This window comes from Rhinatrema bivittatum, chromosome 13 (genome assembly GCF_901001135.1).
Source record: "Rhinatrema bivittatum chromosome 13, aRhiBiv1.1, whole genome shotgun sequence".
In the NCBI taxonomy this organism is placed as follows: domain Eukaryota; kingdom Metazoa; phylum Chordata; class Amphibia; order Gymnophiona; family Rhinatrematidae; genus Rhinatrema; species Rhinatrema bivittatum.
This window is the reverse complement of record NC_042627.1, coordinates 79,168,624-79,184,384: the sequence shown is the minus strand read 5'-3', so window position 1 is coordinate 79,184,384 and position 15,761 is coordinate 79,168,624. Positions and strand designations below refer to the sequence as shown.

General features: G+C 43.2%; 1 protein-coding gene across 6 annotated transcripts in view; it reads left to right on the top strand.

The window, feature by feature from the left end:
* The window catches only part of DENND4A (DENN domain containing 4A), a 123,775-nt gene that overhangs the window by 48,486 nt on the left and 59,528 nt on the right, over window positions 1-15,761 (top strand). For all 6 annotated transcript variants that reach the window (XM_029575097.1, XM_029575092.1, XM_029575095.1 and 3 more), the window contains 5 exons: window positions 2,588-2,732; window positions 5,199-5,374; window positions 8,956-9,056; window positions 12,931-13,149; window positions 14,250-14,395. In XM_029575097.1, coding sequence (XP_029430957.1) covers window positions 2,588-2,732; window positions 5,199-5,374; window positions 8,956-9,056; window positions 12,931-13,149; window positions 14,250-14,395 — 787 coding nt within the window. The remainder of the gene's footprint in view (window positions 1-2,587; window positions 2,733-5,198; window positions 5,375-8,955; window positions 9,057-12,930; window positions 13,150-14,249; window positions 14,396-15,761) is intronic.

Below are 15,761 nucleotides of genomic sequence, written 5' to 3'. Positions count from 1 at the left end.
CTAGTTTTGATCCTCTTCGGATGCTGAAACAGATTAGGCCCCGTCTTATGCCCCAGGATTTGGTGATGATGGTCCAGGCCTCGATGTTTAGTACTACTGTGCTTTATTTGTCGGCTTACCAAAGGAAAGGTTAAAACAATTCCAATTGATCCAGCATAACATTGCCCAGTTGGTAGGAGTTTTAAAATCTAGGGCTTGAATGCCTCCACTTTTACAGGAATTACATTGGTTACACGTGGAATATTGCATTACACTAAGAATTCTGTAGGTGGTATTTAAATGTCTGAACATAAGATTTTCTATACTGGGACAGACCAAAGGTTCCAGAAATAATGGTTTATGAATAACATGTCCCCTAGTTATCTTACAGGCAAATTGTAGAAATATGTTCGGTATCGATCTTCGTGGTCCTCAGAATAGTTATTAATCATTCCAGATGTATGTGAATGGCCGGTGAAAGAGCTAGGTGCTATGTATTTTTTCAGTGCTAGTGCCAGAAATCTGGAGTAGCCTCCCCCATGAGTTGAGGCTGGTAAAGACTATCTTTTGTTCCTGAAGAAAATTAAAAGCATGGTTATTCCTAGCAGCTTTTTTTTTTTTTATATAGTCAACAAGAGTGTGCGGAGTTAATTGTTGTTTTGTGAGGGTTGTTCATATAAAGAAAGGAGGCTGTTATTTTATTGAACTTGTAACTGTGCGTATTGTATCTTATAGATTTTGTATATTGTGTTGCACTTCACGATGGGTCTGTCGTGGAAATGTTTCACAAATGAAGGAAATAAGATTAACGAGTATTTCTGTGTCACCATATCCTCTTCCTAGTTACCAGGAAGACAGTGTTGTCCTTTGTTTCTGCTTTTTTAAATCTGCGCTGTGTGTGGTTAGTTGACAAGTAGACTGCCATGCTTGGTTGGTGCTTGTAGCCCCGTGCAACAGGCATTGTCAGTAACTGCTTCCCTGAATGGAAAATATTGTGCCATACTCTGTGTCATGAATATTGCGTAATAGAACCATGGTAGGCAAATAGAACAGTTTACTTCAGAAGGCTGTAGCTAGGTGTGCAATCATATAAGATCTTGCTGCTTTCAAATAAAGTTTTTTAGTTTAAATTTATGTTGCTCTGTAAATAAGATGACATAATTGTTTGTGCAATAGCTGGACTCTATTGATAATGGGCATCGGAGCTTTCTGGGCTGCCATATATTACCATAATATTTCAGTGCAATTACTATGAAATATAATTTGTAGTGCAATAATTATCTTTTTGGTAACTTGCCACTTCGGGCATGGTTCTGTGCTTTTATGACGCAAACCTTTGGGACCTGCTGAAATACTATTTAATCAAATGGTGAAAGCATCAGAGGAGGTTTTTGGTACTGTAGGCTCTTAACACTTTGAGAAACACCTCTGTTTTATTTATTTATTTTTATATACCGACATTCGATCTGATGCTTCAGGTTTCTTCCTATTAAGAACATAAAAAATTGCCATGCTGGGTCAGACCAAGGGTCCATCAAGCCCAGCATCCTGTTTCCAACAGAGGCCAAAACCAGGCCACAAGAACCTGGCAATTACCCAAACACTAAGAAGATCCCATGCTACTGATGCAATTAATAGCAGTGGCTTTTCCCTAAGTATAATTGATTAATAGCCATTAATGGACTTCTCCTCCAAGAACTTATCCAAACCTTTTTTGAACCCAGCTACACTAACTGCACTAACCAGGTTTAGGTTTAAAATATTTAAAGTCAAATTGTGCTTTTCTGTAAACTGCAAAGTTACAGGTCTTTTGGTAATATTTAGGAAAATAATATCACAGGTGCCAATTTCAAAAAAGCCTCCAACAGTTAACTTATCCAACTAACTTTAGCAGAACAAGTTAATTCTGAATATTCACTGAGAGAAATGTCCCTCTGAATACCTCTGATAACTTTGAAATGTAATCGGCTAGAGTTTGAAGGTTATCAGTCAGGTTGCAAAGTTATCCAGGTATGTGTAGCTGGATAACTTTAACTTAACCGAATATTGGCAATTAAGCAGTGATTATGTGGGGGGAAAAGTCCTACCTCCCAAGCTGGCTTCACAGCCTCGTCCTCCAACCCTCCCCAGCCAGAGATCCCTGAGCTGTCCCAAACAGGTATTAAAATTATGGGCCCTGAGCCCAAAAATCCCTTCTCTCCCGCCCCGCTCCAAAAAAATAATGTAAGAGCCATAGCTTTGGGGTAACCTCCTCCCCCTTTTCACCCTTGCCAGATCACTTCTACCTTCCCCTCACACCCCCGCAAAACCTATAAGGGCAGCCAGGAGCTTGGATCTTGTGTCTGGATCCCAGTGCTTCCAGTGTTACCCTGCTGGATTTCAAGCAGTAAATCCTGTCCCTTAGTCCTGGTCCGGAACCTTCTGCGAGCACTTTGTGGGCTGCAACGTATAACCTGACGCTCCTGCTTCAGACAGGCGTGTGCTGCTCTGCTCTGTGCAAAGATCATTCACTTCCATTGGCTTCAGGCTGCTATTGCTGTTTTAATACAAATGTTACACCTTTCTGCCCGGTTGTCTGATAACGTCCAACCTTCTTATCTTACCACAGTGGAGGGAAGTTTTCTACGCTGCTGCAGAACCTGGGCCCTGAGAACGCCGCGACGCTTCTGGTGTTTGCAGTTACTGAGCACAAAATCCTCATCCATTCCTTACGACCCTCTGTCCTCACTAGTGTGACGGAGGCATTGGTCTCTGTAAGTGACTCCTTTCTTTTGCGGCTTTGAAGTTTGTTGTTGCAGGTGTCTGTGCTTTTATTGGCAACAAAATAAAGAATGTTTGCTTGTATTTGTCATTTGGTTATTTGGATTTATGCTCTCTTTTCATCCACATGGGACGGTTGGGTGTCTTACAGCCTTCGCCAGCGGAGCTGCAGCTTGTCAGCACATTTCTGTGGGGTTTCTACAGCTGGGTTTCAGTCTGAGGCACAGGGAGTTAAAAGGACTCATGTAAGGTCACATTTAGTTGGTAACAGAAAACAGACACATAAATGCACCTCCCAGGGGAAGACAGAACTTGTTTTTAACCTTCCACCCGCACACAACAGCTCTTCTCTATTTGCTTGCAGTACTGATAAAAAGTTTTAGCTAGTTTGGTTCATCAGTGTGTGAAATCCCAGCTTGGCCTGCCCAATAATTGGATTTAGGTTTTTGGGGATGTAAAGCCCCTTGCCTGGTTGAACCTATATAGTTGGAATGGGGCTAGACTTCTTAATCATTTTATGTGTAGGTTTAATAGTGGGCAACAATGCTTGAGGGCAGCTATTGAAATATTTTGTATGCTGCTTGAACTCTTAACTACTGTGCCTTATGGAGTTTACAGGTATCTAGCAATGATTGCTCCTGGAAAGGAGACCTGTACTAGAAAGACCAAGATTAAATTTATTTTGATTGCTGTGGTTGAGTCCTGACCAAATGAATAGCACTATGTGACATTATATCACTTTTTTTTTGTGTTATTTTTTATTTAAAGGCTGTCCTCCAGAAAGGACCCAGAATGGCTTTCAACATGGCTACATAACAAAAAAAACAAAAAAAACAAAACCCAAAAAACAGTACAACAAAATTACAATAGCAATGCACTGGATTGCTCTTTAAGAGTGAACTTATAAAATTAAAGGCAGAGTTCCAACTAAGCAATCCTCTGTGCTTGGAGAAGATGCTGGCAGTGGGCCATCCAGCGAGAGCTTTAGAAGCGGCACCCAGTTAATGCTCGTGCTTGCACGCACCATATAGAAGGGGGTGAGAGGGAGATGCTGTGACATGCTGCTGGCATTTATTTTTTAACTGGAGCTCCAATTTTAGTATTTGTCTGCTTAAAAAAAAAAGTTTTCATTTCCCATTGCCCTAACCCTCCTACTCCCTGCAGAACAGATTTTTTTATTTTTGTGCTTGGTAGAAGCCCCCTAGCTTTGACTGTATGAACATTTTGTGACAGGCCGTCTTGCCATTCTGAGAAGCTCAATAACAGAGTAAAACAGGTCTAGTTTTGTAAAATCAGTTTCTGATTTCATTTTCAAATAGCTGGAAGCAAGTTTTGGAATATCTGCACTCAAAGGTCAGGAGGACAAGAAAAGACTTGACTTAAAGCTAGCGCGTGTGACTGAACACTACCTGGATTTGTTTCCTGTAGGGCTGATGGAATACTCAGCCCGATACAATGTATTCAGACTAAAGTATACGGAACCTTTCACCTGAGTGGGAGCCCGAGCCATGGTGAAGTCACAATGAGTCTGGCAGAGGCACCCACTCAAACTCAGGTCTTCTGCTTTCCAATCACGTCCCAAATCCTCTGCGTTTTTTCCTTTCTGTCTTCTACTGTGAGCAGCAACTCCTTTGAGAGCTTCCACAGGTGACGCGATCTTCCCCCGCTAACCAGATGCTGGAAGTGTAACGTAACCCTCAGACAAAACCATTATTCTTCCTCTCCTGTCAGCAGAAGTTTATTTCTTGTTTGTTCTTTTACATCTTGCACCACTGTGTGAAAAAAAATGACAATGAATTAAAAAAAAAAAAAGATGCCAAGCCTCGTATGAATACCCTGACAAATTTTCTACTTGCCCAGTCTTTCTCCAGATCATCCTGACCCTCCTGGTTCTTCAGCCTGAACTCTCCCACCCCAGTCAGTACCACACAATAAACTTGCTTAATATCACTTGTCCCGGATAATTAGCAGATGTAAAATTGTGCACACAAGTGTGTTTTAATATAGCAACCTGTGTAACTGTTGGCCTCACCCTGGACAGCCACGTGTGCAAAAATGAAAATACGTGTATTTTGGGCTTTTATAAAATACAGATTGTGTAAAGGCTACTTATGCATGTATATGCTAAATTTTACACGTGCAGCGTATTGAAAATTCGCCTTTTAACGGTGTAGAGTTCCTGTAGCTGTATTGATCCTACAAAACCTTTGAATTTGTTTGTAATTAAAGATAATACAGCCCTAAAATTGTCAAACTTTTTAACAGCTTTAAATCTGCTCTGGATGGAAAATAAACATGTTGCTAAGTGGTTAGACCAACTGTTTGGGTAATTTTTCTGGTATAACCATTGTTTAATGTTTATCTATCCAACTACCTCCCAGGACCCATTTAAAATGAGGCTTTTGGCTTACTCTGGCTTCCCCCATTAATCAAGGTAAATTTCTCTTCCTTTTTCAAAGATGATCTTTCCGTTTCACTGGCCCTGCCCGTACATACCTCTCTGTCCCTTGGCATTGGCTGATGTGCTGAGTGCTCCATGTCCGTTCATCGTGGGGATTGACTCGCGGTATTTCGATCTCTATGATCCTCCTCCAGATGTTAGCTGTGTTGACCTAGACACCAACACTATTTCTCAGTAAGTATTCATTATTCTGAATCTGTTGTGGTGGTGTCGGCATTATTCTCTCTCACATTTTTTTTCTAGCTGTGTATAAATATCTGGGTAACTTTGTTTCAGACGCAGACAAAATATGCATGCGAGTTGTTGCATTGTGAAATGTACTGCACGTTTTGTAAATGCGATCTCAACTAACCGTCTGACAAACATGCAGTGACAGTTAACATGCAACAGGAAGGAAACAGGGCAGACGTGGATCAGCTTTCCTTATCTACTGTCTTAACTGCGATTTCATAGAAACAGAATATTATGATATAAAATCTTTTCTTTACCGAACATGTTCCAGCTGTGTTAGGATGCATCTGTATTATAAAACTTTTGTAAAGGTTTGAACAGTAGTTTGTTTCAGTATCTTTGAATGATTATGGAAGCACAACAAGCTGCTGATAATAAAAAGCTAACTCCCCAAGTGGATCTGTCACCAATGCTTTATTTCTTTGGATGGAAATACTAAACAGATGAGTTATGCATATAGACAGACACAGTATTAGCAATTGCCAAGCTTAGAATATAAACAGATTTCTACCCAGCTTTTAGCAGCAGGTAACTTATCAGTTTATTCTCACTGGGATGGTTCTGTCCTGAGGAGGACCGGCAGTGCTGAAGCAGCTTGAGGTATGGACGGGATCAGCATTAGTCTAGAATCGGCAAATCCTCCTTTCTTCCACTATCCAAATGCCCCCATGTCATGAGAAATTGGGCCTTGGCAATGAGGGAAGGTGGAGACTTTCAGGAGCTGGAAAAGGGCCAGGAGCGCTGGCGATGGACACAAGCAGGACACGGGAGACTGCTGTGAAGCAGTAAGGTTTATATGCAAGAAAGCTGGGACACGAAACAATCGCAGGAAACTTGGACTAGAACAAGCCTGGGAAATTAGGAAGCAAACAGTACAGATGCCAAGGGGGCTCTTGGACCACCCCTATGTGCCTTCTGAGCATGCCGGGAATATGGGGCACACCCAGTTCTGGTCCAATCGGGACATTGCAGGGGTGTGTCTGACTAAAAGTGGCAGGAGGTGCATCTATCTGGTGGGCCCCCCCCCAGGCTAAAATATAGCAGGGGTGTGTCTGACTAAAAGTGGCAGGAGGTGCATCTATCTGGTGGGCCCCCCCCCCAGGCTAAAATATAGCAGGGGTGTGTCTGACTAAAAGTGGCAGGAGGTGCATCTATCTGGTGGGCCCCCCCCCCCAGGCTAAAATATAGCAGGGGTGTGTCTGACTAAAAGTGGCAGGAGGTGCATCTATCTGGTGGGCCCCCCCCCCCCCCAGGCTAAAATATAGCAGGGGTGTGTCTGACTAAAAGTGGCAGGAGGTGCATCTATCTGGTGGGCTCCCCTCCCCCCAGGCTAAAATATAGCAGGGGTGTGTCTCACTAAAAGTGGCAGGAGGTGCATCTATCTGGTGGGCTCCCCCCCCCCCCCCCCCCGGCTAAAATATAGCAGGGGTGTGTCTGACTAAAAGTGGCAGGAGGTGCATCTATCTGGTGGGCCCCCCCCCAGGCTAAAATATAGCAGGGGTGTGTCTCACTAAAAGTGGCAGGAGGTGCATCTATCTGGTGGGCCCCCCCCCCAAGCTAAAATATAGCAGGGGTGTGTCTCACTAAAAGTGGCAGGAGGTGCATCTATCTGGTGGCCCCCCCCCCCAAGCTAAAATATAGCAGGGGTGTGTCTCACTAAAAGTGGCAGGAGGTGCATCTATCTGGTGGGCCCCCCCCCCAAGCTAAAATATAGCAGGGGTGTGTCTCACTAAAAGTGGCAGGAGGTGCATCTATCTGGTGGCCCCCCCCCCAAGCTAAAATATAGCAGGGGTGTGTCTCACTAAAAGTGGCAGGAGGTGCATCTATCTGGTGGGCCCCCCCCCCCCCCAGGCTAAAATATAGCAGGGGTGTGTCTCACTAAAAGTGGCAGGAGGTGCATCTATCTGGTGGGCCCCCCCCCCAGGCTAAAATATAGCAGGGGTGTGTCTCACTAAAAGTGGCAGGAGGTGCATCTATCTGGTGGGCCCCCCCCCCCAGGCTAAAATATAGCAGGGGTGTGTCTGACTAAAAGTGGCAGGAGGTGCATCTATCTGGTGGGCCCCCCCCCCCAGGCTAAAATATAGCAGGGGTGTGTCTCACTAAAAGTGGCAGGAGGTGCATCTATCTGGTGGGCTCCCCCCCCCCCCCCCGGCTAAAATATAGCAGGGGTGTGTCTGACTAAAAGTGGCAGGAGGTGCATCTATCTGGTGGCCCCCCCCCCCCAAGCTAAAATATAGCAGGGGTGTGTCTCACTAAAAGTGGCAGGAGGTGCATCTATCTGGTGGGGCCCCCCCCCCCCAGGCTAAAATATATCAGGGGTGTGTCTCACTAAAAGCGGCAGGAGGTGCATCTATCTGGTGGGGCCCCCCCCCCCCCCCAGGCTAAAATATATCAGGGGTGTGTCTGACTAAAAGTGGCAGGAGGTGCCTTTGGTGGCCCCATCCCCCTTCCTAGGTTGAAATAGAGCAGGGATGTGTCTGATTCTCCCAGGAACCAGGGACAAATATCCCGAGACTCCCAGGAAAGCCTGCGGCCTCTGCAGCCTTGCTGCAGGTTCATGGCCTGGAAATCCCAGGGTTTGGGGTTCAAGCCCCCTTGACCCTGACACCGCACCACAGAGGTGATGTGCCCAGAGAGGGCAGGAAGAGGCTGCTGCTGCTGCTAGGGTGGTCTTGCCTGCTGTACTAAGGGGGCACCTCGGGCACATCCTCTTTTGTTTCATGGCCTCTTTATTGAAGGCCTATAGGACAAATCTAAAGCCAATACCACAGGCACCTTCCGAGACAGCTACAGACGCCAGTTCTCTCTCCAAACGTCACCACAGCCTTTGGTCTGGTGACGTCCCCCGAACCACCGAGGCATTCGCTCTAGGGAATGAGGAGCAGATGACCAAAGCAAAACTGAATAAAAAACAAAAAAATGTTGAAGTGCCCCTTTTGAAAAAAAAAATAATTTTTTTGTTGTTTGAGAGCTCTTTAAGTTTTAGTGGGCAGTCATTTGGGTAACCATTAATGTGTAATGGCTAAAACTGAACTTGTAGAATGCAACAGTGGACCTTCTGTCGAGCCCTGGCTTTTATTGTCCTGTATCACCTTCCTGTTTCCCTTCAGTGCTGATAGATGGTAGCTTTTCCTAATTTCGTAGAAGTGAGTAGAACAGGATTTTGTTAATAAGAAAACTAGAATCATGAATCTACCTCCTAATGACAAAGTAGAAGTGATTTAAAGAAAGCAGACCAAACACAAGTGCATGAAAAAGGAAGAGTGTGCTCTCGCCTCCGGTAGTGAGACTTTTGGTCATCCAGTGGAAAGGCGTAGAATTAGCCACGGGGTCATTGTAGCTTTTTCTTTCTGTTCACCAGCTGTATTACAAAAAACGTTCTTTTCACTTTTTATGTGCACATTTTGTGCCACTGATGTGCTTTCCTTGGTGCAATTCACAACACACTGTTCGTAGGGCTGTAATCTGTGTATGGAAGCAAACATAACTAAAAAAAAAAAAAAGTTATTCTCCTTATCTTTCAGCACAGAAGATAAGAGAAACTTTACATGGAAGATACTACCAAAGAAACCTTGCAAAAATCTTATGAATACTTTAAATAACCTCTACCAACAACTCGCAGAGTGTAAGTGGGAATATAAGAGAATATTTGCTGTATTTTAAACATGGGCACTGCTGCATGCCTGGTAACGGCCACGTGGTACAAGCACTGTAATGGCTTCTCTGATGCAGTACTTCAGGGGAATATATTGGCTTGGGAGAGAGATGTTGCAGGCTTCCTGTATATCCTGCAAGTAGTATGCAGTAAGGAAGTACCTACTTTCTTATTTTATAATTTTATTTTTCTAAATATGTACAGTGTTAGCTTTAGTTACCATTGAGGCTGTAGGAGCAGGAGGATGTTTGCTTCAGTGCATTCTCACAGCAAATTCACCTTGGATGGTCCTTGACGATGAATACAAATATTAAATTAGAAAAAATGATAGCAACAGTGGTAATAGTATGAGTTTCTTTTGAAATTTTTACACATATTGAAAAGTTAGTTTTACCTCTGTAAAACTTGTTTTTTAATGTAAACAATCTGAGTTTATGCTAAGTTAAATGGATAGAAACCTTAGGTTTGCATACTGTCAGGAAATGTTTGTAACTTATTAGTCTATTGCAGGAAGTTCTGACTCAGGGATACTTAGGATTTATAACAGAAGAAACCAAAAAATATATAAGCAGATATCTTTGTATTGGACTATCTTGCTACATTTATTGACTACTATTGGGGATCCCATTCCCTTCCTCAGTAGCTGATGAAGAAGAGACTGTAGCTCCTGAAAGCTAGTCTAGAAACAGGCGAAGAGAGAATTTGAAATGAAGTTGGCCATAGAGTAAAAACTCATAATAAAAACTTTTGTAAATATATCCGAAGCAAGAAACCTGTGAGGGAGTCGGTTGGACAATTAGATGACTGAGGGGTTAAAGGGGCTCTTCGGGAAGATAAGGCCATTGCAGAAAGACTAAATGAATTCTTTGCTTCCGTGTTTACTAATGAGGATGTTGGAGAGATACCAGTTCCGGAGATGGTTTTCAGGGGTGATAAGTCAGATGAACTGAACCAAATCACTGTGAACCTGGAAGATGTAGTAGGCCAGCTTGACAAACTAAAGAGTAGCAAATCACCTGGACCAGATGGTATCCATCCTAGGGTACTGAAGGAACTAAAAAATGAAATTTCTGATCTATTAATTTAAAATTTGTAACCTATCATTAAAATCATCCATTGTACCTGAAGACTGAAGGGTGGACAATGTAACTCCAATATTTAAAAAAGACTCCAGGGGTGATCCGGGTAACTATAGACCAGTGAGTCTGACTTTGGTGCTGGGAAAAATAGTGAAAACTATTCTCAAGATCAAAATCGTAGAGCATATAGAAAGACATGATTTAATGGAACACAGTCAACATGGATTTACCCAAGGGAAGTCTTGCCTAACAAATCTGCTTCATTTTTTTGAAGGGGTTAATAAACATGTGGATAAAGGTGAACTAGTAGATGTAGTGTATTTGGATTTTCAGAAGGCGTTTGACAAAGTTCCTCATGAGATGCTTCTACAAAAACTAAAAAGTCATGGGATAGGAGGCGATGTCCTTTCGTGGTTAAAAGACAGGAAATAGAGTAGGATTAAATGGACAATTTTCTCAGTGGAAAAGAGTAAACAGTGGAGTGCCTCAGGGATCTGTACTTGGACCGGTGCTTTTCAATATATATATAAATGATCTGGAAAGGAATACTACAAGTGAGGTTATCAAATTTGCAGATGATACAAAATTATTCAGAGTAGTTAAATCACAAGCTGACTGTGATACATTACAGGAGGACCTTGCAAGACTGGAAGATTAGGCATCCAAATGGCAGATGAAATTTAATGTGGACAAGTGCAAGGTGTTGCATATAGGGAAAAATAACCCTTGCTGTAATTACACGATGTTAGGTTCCATATTAGGAGCTACCACCCAGGAAAGAGATCTAGGCATCATAGTGGATAATACTTTAAAATTGTCGGCTCAGTGTGCTGCGGCAGTCAAAAAAGCAAACAGAATGTTAGGAATTATTAGGAAGGGAGTGGTTAATAAAACGGAAAATGTCATAATGCCTCTATATCGCTCCATGGTGAGACCGCACCTTGAATACTGTGTACAATTCTGGTTGCCACATCTCAAAAAAGATATAGTTGCGATAGCGAAGGTACAGAGAAGGGCAACCAAAATGATAAAGGGGATGGAACAGCTCCCCTATGAGGAAAGGCTGAAGAGCTTAAGGCTGTTCAACTTGGAGAAGAGACGGCTGAGGGGAGATATGATAGAGGTCTTTAAGATCATGAGAGGTCTTGAACAAGTAGATGTGAATCGGTTATTTACACTTTCGAATAATAGAAGGACTAGGGGGCATTCCATTAAGTTAGCATGTAGCACATTTAAGATTAATTGGAGAAAATTCCTTTTCACTCAATACACAATAAAGCTCTGGAATTTGTTGCCAGAGGATGTGGTTAGTGCAGTTAGTGTAGCTGGGTTCAAAAAAGGTTTGGATAAGTTCTTGGAGGAGAAGTACATTAATGGCTATTAATCAAGTTTACTTAGGAAATAGCCACTGCTATTAATTTCATCAGTAGTCACTAACCAACCTCTTCCCCTTTTCAATAATATTCCAACAAAAACATATAGGGGATCAATTGCTCGGTGATAATCTTGTACGGAGGTAGTTCTATGAGGGTAACCAATTTATGGTTATCCTCTTGTGTACCCCCGTCTATTATTCTTTTATTAATTTTTATTTAATTTCCCAACTTCTTTTGCTTTTTGTAATTTTCAGTTTTTCTTAAAGAAAAAAAAATTTTCAGTTTTTCTTTAAGAAAAACTGAAAATTACAAAAAGCAAAAGAAGTTGGGAAATTAAATAAAAATTAATAAAAGAATAATAGACGGGGGTACACAAGAGGATAACCATAAATTGGTTACCCTCATAGAACTACCTCCGTACAAGATTATCACCGAGCAATTGATCCCCTATATGTTTTTGTTGGAATATTAATTTCATCAGTAGCATGGGATCTTCTTAGTGTTTGGGCAGCGGCGAATTCACAATGTTGGACCGGCTCTGATATTCACCGCTCAGGCTGGCCCAGGACACATCACGTAGTCTGCCGAGCGCGGCTCTGTCACGGCTGCGCAAGACAGACCACATGACTGGAGCGATCGGCCCACTGGGAGATGTCCGATCCCCCGATAGGCCAATCCGCCCCTGTGTTTGGGTACTTGCCAGGTTCTTATGGCCTGGATTGGCCACTGTTGGAAACAGGATGCTGGGCTTGATGGACCCTTGGTCTGACCCAGCATGGCAATTTCTTATGTTCTTAGAAGAGCCTCAGCATATATATATTTTTTGATTTCTGCACATTGAAGTGGCCTAACACAGCAACCACACTACTTTGTAGCAGACGAGGAAGGAACTAATGTAGCTTATTGCAATAGTAAAAGAGAAATAGCTGCTAAGCGAGGAAAGCTGCAGGACATAGAGGAGTCATGCAGATGGGGTGTAAGAGACACTAACCAAAGCTCACAGAGAGGAAAGGATCATTATTGAGTGAAAGGAAGCCCAAAGGACTCTCAGTAGACAAATGACAGAGGCTGAAAAATACATGGTTCAAGTTTTATTAACTGGGAGGCTAAGAAAATGGCTGGCAAACCACCTGTACCACTTTTTTGCAGCAGACAGGTTTGTCGTAAAGGGCATAATGAGAATAGATAAAGAGGAAGGCTGCCGTCAGTGGCTGCTCTTGGCTTCTTTCAGCAGTCGGACAGTTTTACAGAAGCCAGGCCCCTGTGGCTCCCCTTCCTTATTGCAATAAAGGCTGCCACCCTGTGCCTGGCAGTCGTGCAGAGTTAATGCAATATGATATGGTCAATGTTCATGTCTGTGTCTTCAGTGGAGTCTCCTCTTCTTTACAGTGCAGCAGAGACCAAGGGAAGACACGCTCATGGAATTAGCGATGAATAACTCTGATTTAGACTCGGGGAAGCAGTTGCATTTGTTAGATTTGGAGATCCAGGAAGCATTTCTTTGTTTCATGGCCTCTTTATTGAAGGGCTATAGGACATACCTAAAGCCAATAACACAGGCACCTTCTGAGACAGCTACAGACGCCAGTTCTCTCTTTGAGCTACAAGGTAAGTGTCTTCACCTTGAAACAGAAATGTGTGAGGCAATAAAAATGTTGAATGTGAGTAAGGAAAGACGTACTTTTGTTTAAGGAGAAGTTTATGTAGTTGTAACTAGAGGTGGATTATGGCAAAAAAATTGGCCCAAGGAGGGAGCTTCTCTCCCCTCCCTCCCTCCTTTCCTACTCTCCTTCCAGTGTCTTCGTCACCCTCAACCTCACCTGCTGGATCTGCAGCTTGATGGCCGCTCTCTGCCTGCACCAGCTTTGAGTTTCCAGGCCTGCCCTTCCGCACGGTCCATGCCACCAGTACAAAAGGTAGCGGCGTGTCCCCTTGCTCTGAGATTCCTCTGCTGCTCGCCTACGAACTTGTGTTTTTAGGGGGGGGGGCGGGGGTGGAGGGGATTCAGATTCCTTTGCCTACCACACCACCCCAGCCATTACGGCCACCACCAGGATGATTGGTGCAGGACACTTGAGACCTGGATTGGCCACTGTTGAGAACAGGATCCTGGGCTTGATGGACTTTTGGTCTGACCCAGTATTTTATCTGAATGTTCAAGATCGTATCTGAAGAAGGGTCTCATGTAGGTTCAAAACCTTAGTGCATCAACACTTTTAGAGACATTTTTTGGGGTGAATCTAATTATCAGACACAGTTTACAAAAAATTCAAGAAGTTGTGAAATAACATCACCATGTGGAGTTTAAGCCAAGATGTAAAACGGATCCCCACTGTTGTAAAAATCAGAATTCTTCAGAAGAGTGAGGGTCTGCTGTGGTGTGATTTGTGAACGGGTCACTGAACGCTCTCTCAGCCCTGCCACATGTTAGTAACTTCCGTTTGCTACAATGTGTGACTATATTAATGCTTTTTGCCCTGCATAAGTAGCAGGATGTCTCTGCAGCCTAGTGGTTAGAGGGGTGGGCCTCAAACCAGAAATCCCACTGCGACCTTGGGCAGGTCGCTTTACCCTCTGGTATAGATTTAGATTGTGAGCCCTCTCAGGACAGGGAAATGCCTGCAGTAGCTGCTTTGAAATGACTGAAACATGGAATATAAATAAGAAAAAATTCTGTTCTGAGGTGTTTGTACTGATCCATTTTCTAGGTTTCTTAAAGAGCCGGGATCGTTCCCATCATAAATTCTATTCACTGATGACCAAAACACAAATGTTCATCCGTTTTATTGAAGAATGCTCCTTTGTCAGTGATAAAGATGCAAGCCTGGCCTTTTTTGATGATTGTGTTGAGAAAGTGAGTCTTATTTATTGCTATATACTTTATTTGTATTCTGTGCACTTAAAGGACTACAGGAAGCCCTATGATTGATGCCTTTTAATCTCGTGTATAGGTTCTTCTGTGTTTGTTTTTTTAAAGCTCTTGGTTCTAGAGTTTAAGTTTTATGGCATTTTCTAAACTACAGATTGCACAAATAACTAATTAATGCTACGCAGCTTTCAGCCAAAAACAAAAATAACATTAAGATCATGAGCCCCAATTCTGTGACGGGGGGTTTATCTGGCCGAGTACAGAGTGGCTGGATGTCGCTTATTTTACTAATCTGTGTATTCTGCTGCCAGAATGGTTAATAAATCCTTTTACAGATTATACATCTGTAAGGGGAAAATACTCCTGCTTTATAATGGACGTAAGTAGTGATGCTCAGGAGGGGGGCTTTTGTATGAAATGCAGGATTTCCCTTTACAGCTTGGCTGAGAAAGCTATTTTGTGTGTCGCATACAAGTTACCAATGTAATAAGCTGTACTGCAAAACATAGCAGTCTGTGAACAGAAAGCATTCTTATACAGCGCAGTAACATCTGACTGTGATAAATATTACATGAGAACTTTTACAGAAGGCTACTTCAGGGGTGGCCACCTCCTGTTATCTCATTCCTATTTATTATGGATATCATGAAAACCAGGCCTGTTTGTGGCTCTTGAGGACGGGAGTTGGTCACCCCTGGGCTCCTTAATGCATGTTGCTACTTAGCTCTTGCATTCAATGAGGAGATGTGCTCTATTTCACATACAAGTACTTTGGAATATATATTTTCTTCTGCTTTTTAAAGAAGGTTTGCCTGCAAATGTAGTGGCATAACCTTGTGAAATTATTGGTGGTCTCAGTCCTGGTTGCCAACAGACCATGGATAATCTCGTTTGTAAGATTCCTTCAGGCCCTATGCAGTACGGCGCAGGGAAAACGGGCGCTCATGACTCAACGCCTGCTCTCCCAATGCGCTGATTGCCCTCTCCGGTGCACCCGATTTAATATTTAAATCAGGTGCCGCAGTAAAAAGGAGGCGCATGGGGAAATCGTGCGCCTCAGAACCTCCTCGGCAGCGGGCGCTCAGGAGAGGTCGTCTGTCAGCTGCTTAGGATAATGGACGCTCAATATTGCATGTGATGAGTGCTATTAGTTTCGCTGGGGGCTGGATGTGTGTTTTGGATGCGCTAATCCCCTTATAGACATAAGGGGTTGTGGACTCGCTTTCAAAACCCGTGTCCAACCAGGGATTAAACAGTGCGCTTGGCTGAGCACACTGTATTGCATCGGCCTGCTTGTTAGCTGTCTCGTCAGAGAGGCCAGGAACTGAAGAGGCATGAACAGTAACCCTAC